The following is a 9,000-nucleotide window of genomic DNA, read 5'->3' as shown; positions in this document are numbered from 1 at the left end:
AACGCTGGGGCCCTTGTAATAATTACAGTCGCAACCCAGAGAGGTTGAAAGGAGAAGTACGATTTACTCTCTTTCCAAAACCTGAAATAAATCCAGAAAAATGTTGGCTGTGGATTGTTCCTAATGTTAGTTAGCTAACGCTAGCTAACTTCCTACTGAATGTAACGTTATAAAGCCCTACTGTTCTGCTTTTTAATGTAATAATGAATAGAGGACAACCCAGCTTGACAGGAACAATGTTGTTGTCGTTCATATCGTTGGCTTTTGTCTCAATCGTCGGGGGATGTGGTAGTTCACTTGTACTGTGTGAGTAGTAGACTTAAGCTTCTATCTTTTATTTTTTCTCATCTGTTTGAGTCAGTTTGACAGCCTGAATACAACCTTCAAATGTATAATGCAACTGCAAAACTGTCTGCTTCTTTCTGAGATTGCTTTTTCCAACAAATTTGACAATATTTCTCCAGGGAGTGCAATAATAGACAGTGGCAGCGCTGACAATTTGTCGGACTTAGCAACAGTAACTAAGGGGGGCGGGGCTTAGCAAAGGGTCAATTGAGCTCAATCTGTGCTGACTGAGTGAACAATATTGAATGTTAGTGCTTTCTCAATGACCACATGGTGTAAGCAATGAGAATTTAACAGAATAAGAAAACATTGACCTGCTGGTGGCGGAGGAGGAAAGGTCATCAACCAAAGTTTCTGTACAAAATTTCACTACAATCCATCATATTTCAATATGGACCAAAGTAGTGGACTGACCAACATTTCCATCCACAGAGCCATGGGAGGCCTAAAAATGAAATTATTATAGAGCACAGTTCTTATCAGACTTAGATCTGTCCTGCCTCTGATGCCCCTTCTGCTCTGGATAAATCATTTTGGATAACACGTTAGGAAAAGGCTTGTATAAGTAATAAGGTTTTTTGTCTTTTTAATGCAAGCAAACAAAAAAAGATTTTTTGTGAGCATATTTATCGCACTGCAATAAAAAGTTTGTAATTAAAAATAAACAGGCCTTTTTTTGTGTCACAGAAAAGTTCAGATTGCTAATATGTCCTCTTTGAAGACAAAATATTTTCCTTGTGAGTCAGAAAGTTTTGCAAGTTAAATAGTTTTGCAAAAGGTTTTCCTTGCGAGTCAGAAATTTCTCCAGAGATCCTGCGATCATAAGAAACATATGTCCCTGTCCCTGTGTCCGAAATCACCCACTACTCACTATGGTGGACTATATAGTGAGAGTTACTATACTATACTATGCTAGTCATGTCTGATGCACTACCAGTCAAGCTTCATGCTAAGACGCCTAACATTAGCTAACTATTATACATGTCATTTTAAAAAAGGAGACAGCGATAGACTCTGTGGCCTGGCCAACGGTAAATATAAAAAATCATTAAATTATGCCAAACTACATTTAAAAGAATTTCTATTGAAATGAGCAACATAACGTCAACTTACCTCCATCTTGCCTGTACACGTTACAACTGAGTGCTGCTCGGAGTTGAAGCAGTCAATGCAAACCCATGATTGGTCAGTCAAACCCACCAATAGAATCTCTTATTTTCACCATTTTTGGAGTAGTATGTAGCTTTAGTACCGGAGGCTGCCGTTTCAGGACCGCAATCCTAGGACCGGAACTGCATTTCTAGGACTACTTTGATACTGCCAGCTAGCTGGCTAGCAAGCTAGCTAGCTATGTTACTCTTGACACCCCCCTGAAGCCAATTACCCTTACCACAACCATCACAGAGTGTGTGCCTAAACTTAAGTTATTGATTATGTGCATGTCGACCGGTTAACCCTACAGCTGTGCTAGCAGCCAGGGTTAACCTCCTTCACGTTGCTGTGCATTACCACCACCACTCCACTAGATGGCATTGTCACGAAAGAACTACAGTCCTAGAACTGCGGTCCCAGGATTGCGGGAGTCCTGAAACTGCAGCCTCCGGTACTGCAGCTACATAATATTGCATTTTTGACTTGCAAAACTTTTCAAATTGCAAAACTTTCTCACTTGAAAAACGTTACAACCTCCAAAACTTTCTGACTTGCAAGGAAAACTTTTTGACTTGAAATCAAAGAGGACATATAAGCAATTAAAACTTTTTTGTGACACAAAAAAGTCCTGTTTATTTTTGTCATTGCAGTGCGATAAATATGCTCTCAAAACACTGCTTGTATAAAAAAGACACAAAAATACCTCAAGTGACTTGAAAAACATGTGTAGTACAATGACAATTCCACAAGAAAGCAGCACTGGATTACAACTGAACACTACACATGGGAATATGACAAAAAATAACCTTTGTTGTAGTTCTGAGTCTGTGATAATTGTGTTTTGATAGATAGCTTGTGTCATATAACGTAAGAAATTTAAGTTGCATACTCAAATAATGAAATTTCACTGCAGCATATCTCAGCAGTTATTGAACACAATAGAATCGATATTTATATATTTTTTTAGTGTTGTAAGACACAGAGAGCTTCTCCTCAGTGTTCTGGGTCGACTCGACCCACTGCAAAGAGAGAGATAATAACGTTTATACGAGGTAAACTAAACTCCATTCTGTTGGTCGCAGGAGAGGAGGCTGCTAGTCTGTCGGTCTTCCTCAGATTGGATGAAACTGGTTTCATTTCCGTCTCTGAACTCAGTAACCATGGCAACCGATAGGCATCACTGCTGAACCATGACAACAGAAGGTTTTCAGTACTAAAGATAAAAGTTATAACTGGCACAGTTTTCCTCATATGTATATTCTTTGTTCTTAAATTAAATAATTGAATTAATTTCTTGTTTTAACTGTCTTAAATATTTCTTGTCTCAAGCCAAACACCTCCAATAAAGATGCTATGTTTGTCCATTTTATGTAAGTAAGAATCAACAATGAAACGTTCAAATGAACAATGTTAACTATTGAACTACTTTTTCAAACAAACTGATAAAACAAAAAACAACATGCCCCAGGGTTTCCTACGAGAAACTGATAATAAAGTATAAAATGTAATAAAAGTTTTATTGCAACAACAAAGTCTTTGTTAACAACATAGAAGACTTCAAAAATTGTTATCACATTTCAAATATCAGACATAATATGTGAGTATTGATCCTTTGATAAACAGCATCATCAGAGTAATCCAAGTCCCTGCTGGTGTCAGTCAGAGCATTTCCATAGAGAGCCACTTTGCATCAGCAGCACCATGCTCCAGTGCTCTGGGAGAGTTTATAGTCCTGAGAGTTGAACACTGGATGACTGACAGCTGTCCTTCATGACAACAGAAGCCACAGAAATCCTCCTCATCAAAAACATGACTTTGATCTGCGTCCTCATCTGGACTCTCCTCTGCTGCTGCTTCACAGGTAAAGTCAAGAGAATCAAACTCCTCTCCTCTATGAACATCCGTCCCTCTGAAATGAAGCCCACAAAACCATGACGCTGCTTTATGTTTTTGTCTCTGTATCCTCAGAGTCCAGAGGCCAGGTCACAGTGACTCAGCCTGGAGCAGTGAGCTCTGCTCTGGGAGGCTCCGTCTCCATCAGATGTAGGACCAGTCAGGATGTTTATGTTTGGAGCAACAACCACTGTTTAGCCTGGTACCAACAGAGAGATGGAGAAACTCCTAAACTCCTCATTTACTATGCTAGCACTCGAGCATCAGGGATTCCAGGTCGTTTTACAGGCAGTGGATCAAACTCTGACTTCACTCTGACCATCAGTGGAGTCCAGACTGAAGATGCAGCAGTTTACTACTGTCAGAGTCTCCATAACATCAACAGTCAGTGGTTGTTCACACAGTGAAAAAGCGTCGTACAAAAACCTCCCTCAGTCAGACTGAACAGAAACTGAAGTGACTGCTGCAGCTGGAAGCTACTGCAGAGACTGATACACTTCACTGAGGACACACACACACACACTGTGCTCCCAGCCGTTAAGAGGCCAGTGTTGATCAGTGGCTGTCCAGGCCTTTCAGAGCCACTGACACGCCGGCAGCACAATGATGATGTCACTGATTCTACTGCTAGCCACCCTGGGGCTCCTTGTTCAGGGTGAGACTCTCTTCTGAAAACTTTGCTTCAGGATGCAACCAGGTTCACCACAATGATGTTCTGCTGTGATGGAGAAACACTGAAACAAGCAGCATTTACCTTCTTCCATCTGTTCTCCATGTTAAAGAAATGAGACTCTTCTGTTTGGATGTTGATCATCTTTCTCCAAACTGGAGAACTGAAATTTGTCTCAATAATCCTTCTCCTCTTTTTCATGTTTTCCAGATTCATCAGGAGAAATCATCCTGACTCAGTCTCCTGGATCTCAGTCTGTTGTTCCAGGACAGACTGTCTCTCTCAGATGTAAAGCCAGTTCAAGTATGAGTAACTACCTTCACTGGTACCTTCAGAAAGCTGGAGAATCTCCTCAACTTTTGATTCGTTATGCTACAACCCGTCAGTCTGGAGTTTCAGATCGTTTCAGTGGGAGTCAGTCTGGAACTGACTTCACTTTGACCATCAGAGGAGTCCAGACTGAAGATGCAGGAGTTTATTACTGTCACCAAGGTGGTTACAGCTTCCCATTCACACAGTGATACAACGTCGTACAAAAACCTCCTTCAGCTGGAGAGGAACTGATCTGACTCACCAGCTGCACAGAAATGAAAACACTAGATGTTTAAATATTAATACAGTATAAAAGAAATAACAGCAAAATCATGGAAATACAGAATATGCAGAAGTAGTATTTTTATTGATAGTGTTTTTTTAGAGAGGTGTCAAAACAGTATATCCAAAGCCACTTCTCAGTAAAAAGACAGTAATGCAGTTTTTGAAATATTCACAAAAAATAATTTAAAGATTTATTAAATTAATGACATGTGTTTCTCAGTGTCTTGAAATGTTATTTTCAAAGTAATTCAACATTCATATTCAACATTTTATTGAAACACACTGAGAGGTTACAATAATAAGAAATGTCATTTCGTGAGTTTTCCTTTGTTTTAGGTGAGTATTTTATTTAAATTCAATGCACTTCCATGCGGATTTTGTAAAATGTGAAATCACATTTATATTTTGTTATTTTGATTGTTACGTCCCCGCTCGCTATGGGTAGGGGAAACATAAAGCAGATGTTTTTGGTAAAAGTGTAAATGTTATTTAATAAACGGGAAAAAGTTAAAACAAAAAGTCAAAACACAAACTGGGCAAGTGAGTGCTGCGTAAACCAAAGAACAAAACAGAACCAAAAGAGATCCCTCCTAAACAAGGGATTACTAACTATGTTAGTATTTTGTCTGCAGATAATAAAATTTAAGATATAATGACATATTAGAAAATTTTGAATCCTGAAAACTACTTACCAATTAAAAACATTAAATCAAGATGTAAACAATAACTCATTAGTGGTGATCTTAAACACATAAAATCTTTGGTGTAATAATCTGAGATAAGAACTCATCTCATGTTGACATTACTCTTTATTTTATGTTTAATTCTTGAAACTTTATTGTGTAATGTAGATTTTTATAAACTACATTTTAAATGATTTCATGAAAACACCTTCTTTCACTTTTCATTCACACCTTGTTTAAACCTGCATTATGATAGTTCTGCTAAACAGAGACACTGTAAGGTGAGATTCAAGGAGTTTCTGGCAGAGTGAAAATAAATGATGCAATCCCAGAATGTATTAATAAAACCATCACCAGTAATGAATAAGTCTTCTTCTGACATCAGATACAATACTGCACGTATAACATCAAGGAAGATACATATTTTTTGGCATTAAGGAATTCATGAAATACTGCTTAATTTGAAATAACTTTTTTATTTTCTTATGTTGTTAACATCATTCAAGCTTCACTAATTAAAGTTGAATAATGTTAATAATATCTGATGACAGAAAAAAGAGTGACAGAGTTCACAGAGCAGAGTAAAACCAGTAGCAGAGTCTCAGTGAGTCAGATCAGGACTGGGAACACTGGTCTCTCCTCAGTGTCTCTGAGACCAGAGCCTGGGAGCCCTGGGTGGCCTCACAGGTCACAGAGCCCACCTTCCTCCACTGGTCTGCAGGGAGCCTCAGGGTGCTGCTCCAGCTGTAGCGGCCGTCCTTCTCCAGCACCCCGGGGCTCCTGCTCTCCTCCCAGCTGCTGCTGCTGCTGCTGCTGCCGTCCACCTTCCAGGCCAGACTCCAGTCTGAGGGGAAGCCCTTGTTGGCCAGGCACATGAGCGTGGCCTTCCCCTGCTGCAGCTCCTCACTGGAGGGGGGCAGCACCGTCAGGGTGGGGACGACTCAACCCACTGCAGAGAGAGAGAGAGAGAGAGAAGGCGTTTTTGAGAAACTGAATTTGGATGATTTTTTTTGTCTGTGCTTTATTGATTAATAATAAAGTCCAAAAAAGAGAGCGTCGAAAAGCTGAACGCAGGTGGCAGAAAACAAATCTCCATGTTCATTATGACATCTATAAAGAGAGACTTTGCATTTATAATTTAGAACTGAGAAATGCAAGGCGGTCCTTCTTCTCTGACATCATCACCAAAAACACTAATAATGCATATGCCTTGTTTGCTACTGTCGACAGGCTAACCAACCCTCCTGTATCTGTAGCCTCTGAACTTCTGTCCACCAGGGCCTGCAATGAATTTGCCTCCTTCTTCACAGACAAAATTCAAACAATTAGACAAGCAATCAGTGCCTACATGCCAGTAACAGGATATGTCATGTCCCTATGTCCACTCAAAAACAATTTATATAGCATGAGACAATTTGATTCTATTAACCATAAAAACCTGGAGGACATAATCCAACATCTGAAATCCTCTTCATGCTGCCTTGATATTCTGCCAACAGGTTTTTTCAAAAATGTGTCTATATGCATGGCCTCAGATCTACTATAAATTGTCAACATGTCTCTCCTCTCAGGTTTTTTCCCACAGGCCCTGAAAATGGCAGTCATTCAGCCACTCTTAAAAAATAGCAATCTAGACAGGTCACTAATTATAGGCCCATATCAAATCTCCCATTTTTAAGTAAAATCATTGAAAAGGCTGTTTTTCAATAGCTTAGTGCTTTCTTGCCACCAAATAACTGTTTTGATGTCTCCCAGTCAGGATTTCGACCACACCACAGCACTGAGACGGCTCTTGTTAAGGTCTTCAACTGGGTTGGACTTTCTGGCACAGTACTAAACTGGTTTGAATCCTACTTAAAGCACAGGGACTACTACTAAAGCCCAAACTTGATCCGGATGTTTTAGCCAACTATAGACCTATATCTAACCTTCCATTTCTCTCTAAGGTTCTGGAGAAAGCAGTTGCTAATCAACTGTGTGACTTTCTACAGAGCAATAGTTTATTTGAGGATTTTCAGTCAGGATTTAGAGCTCATCATAGCACAGAGACAGCACTGGTGAAAATTACTAATGACCTCCTTATTGCATCAGAAAAAGGACTTGTCTCTGTACTGGTTTTATTAGATCTTAGTGCTGCATTTGATACCATTGACCATCAGATCCTATTGCAGAGACTGGAATATTTCATTGGCATTAAAGGAACCGCTCTAAGCTGGTTTAAGTCCTATTTATCAGATCGATTTCAGTTTGTACATGTTAACGATGAGTCCTCCATGCATGCCAAAGTTAGTCATGGAGTTCCTCAAGGATCTGTCCTCGGACCAATCCTCTTCACTTCCTTTAGGCAATATTATCAGGAAATATTCCATAAACTTTCATTGTTATGCAGATGATACTCAGTTATATCTATCGATCAAGCCAGATGAAACTCATCAGTTAGCTAAACTTGAAACAAATGTTTCTTCAGGATGTTAAAACCTGGATGACCTGTAATTTTCTAATGTTAAACTCAGATAAAACTGAAGTTATTTTTCTGGGGCCTAAGCACCTCTGTGACGCATTATCTAAAGATATAGTTTCCCTGGATGGCATCGCCTTGGCCTCCAGCACCACTGTCAGGAATCTTGGAGTTATCTTGGATCAGGACATGTCGTTTAAGTCTCACATTAAGCAAATTTCAACGCCTTTTTTCACCTCCGTAATATTGCGAAAATCAGGAATATCCTGTCTAAAAATGATGCAGAAAAACTAGTCCATGCATTTGTTACTTCTAGGCTGGATTACTGCAATTCCTTATTATCAGGCTGCTCGAAAAAGTCCATTAAGACTCTTCAGCTGATCCAGAATGCTGCAGCACGTGTTCTGACAGGAACCAGGAAAAGAGATCACATTTCTCCTATCTTAGCTTCTTTGCATTGGCTTCCAGTAAAATCCAGAATAGATTTTAAAATCATTCTTCTTACCTACAAAGCTCTTAATGGTCAGGCACCATCTTATCTTAAAGAGCTCATAGTACCTTACTACCCCACCAGAGCACTGCGCTCCCAGAATGCAGGGTTACTTGTGGTTCCTAGAGACTCCAAAAGTAGACTAGGAGCCAGAGCGTTCAGCTATTAAGCTCCTCTCCTGTGGAACCAGGTTCCAGTTTGGGTTCAGGAGGCAGACACCATCTCAACATTTAAGAGTAGGCTTAAGACTTTCCTCTTTGATAAAGCTTATAGTTAGGGCTGGCTCAGGTAGTCCTGAACCATCCCTTAGTTATGCTGCTATAGGCCTAGACTGCCGGGGGATTTCCCATGATGCAATGAGCTCCTCTCTCCTCTACTTTCTCTCCCTCTGTATGCAACCTTATCCCATTATTGCATGTTACTAACACAACTTCGTGCTTTCTCGTCTCTCTCCTCTCTCCTATCACTTACTGCAGGTTTTCTGGCTCTGGAGCTGTGGAGTCTGGATCTGTGGCTGCGGGTCTCCTGCTGCCCCTGTGTTCCTGCTCGACACCCTCTGCTGCAACGACTATTGTTGCTAGTCTTATTGTTATTATTGTTATTATAATCATTAACATTACGATTGTTACCATTAACACTATATATCACTATATATACTAAATATCTGTACCATTTTTCATTTAGTCTATAGCAACATTACCTTCATCTCCAT

At 39.9% G+C, this 9,000-nt stretch overlaps 2 gene segments (V, D, J or C); one reads left to right on the top strand and one right to left on the bottom strand.

Annotated features, from left to right (window-relative positions):
* The window catches only part of LOC123976150, a 147,472-nt gene that overhangs the window by 125,252 nt on the left and 13,220 nt on the right, over window positions 1–9,000 (bottom strand).
* On the top strand, window positions 3,921–4,647 carry LOC123976152. The segment is given in 2 exon segments: window positions 3,921–4,045; window positions 4,271–4,647. Coding segments are annotated over 2 exon segments (363 nt in total).

This window comes from Micropterus dolomieu, linkage group LG09 (assembly GCF_021292245.1).
Source record: "Micropterus dolomieu isolate WLL.071019.BEF.003 ecotype Adirondacks linkage group LG09, ASM2129224v1, whole genome shotgun sequence".
NCBI lineage: Eukaryota > Metazoa > Chordata > Actinopteri > Centrarchiformes > Centrarchidae > Micropterus > Micropterus dolomieu.
The sequence above is the reverse complement of the archived record's forward strand: the minus strand, read 5'-3'. Positions and strand labels throughout refer to the sequence as shown.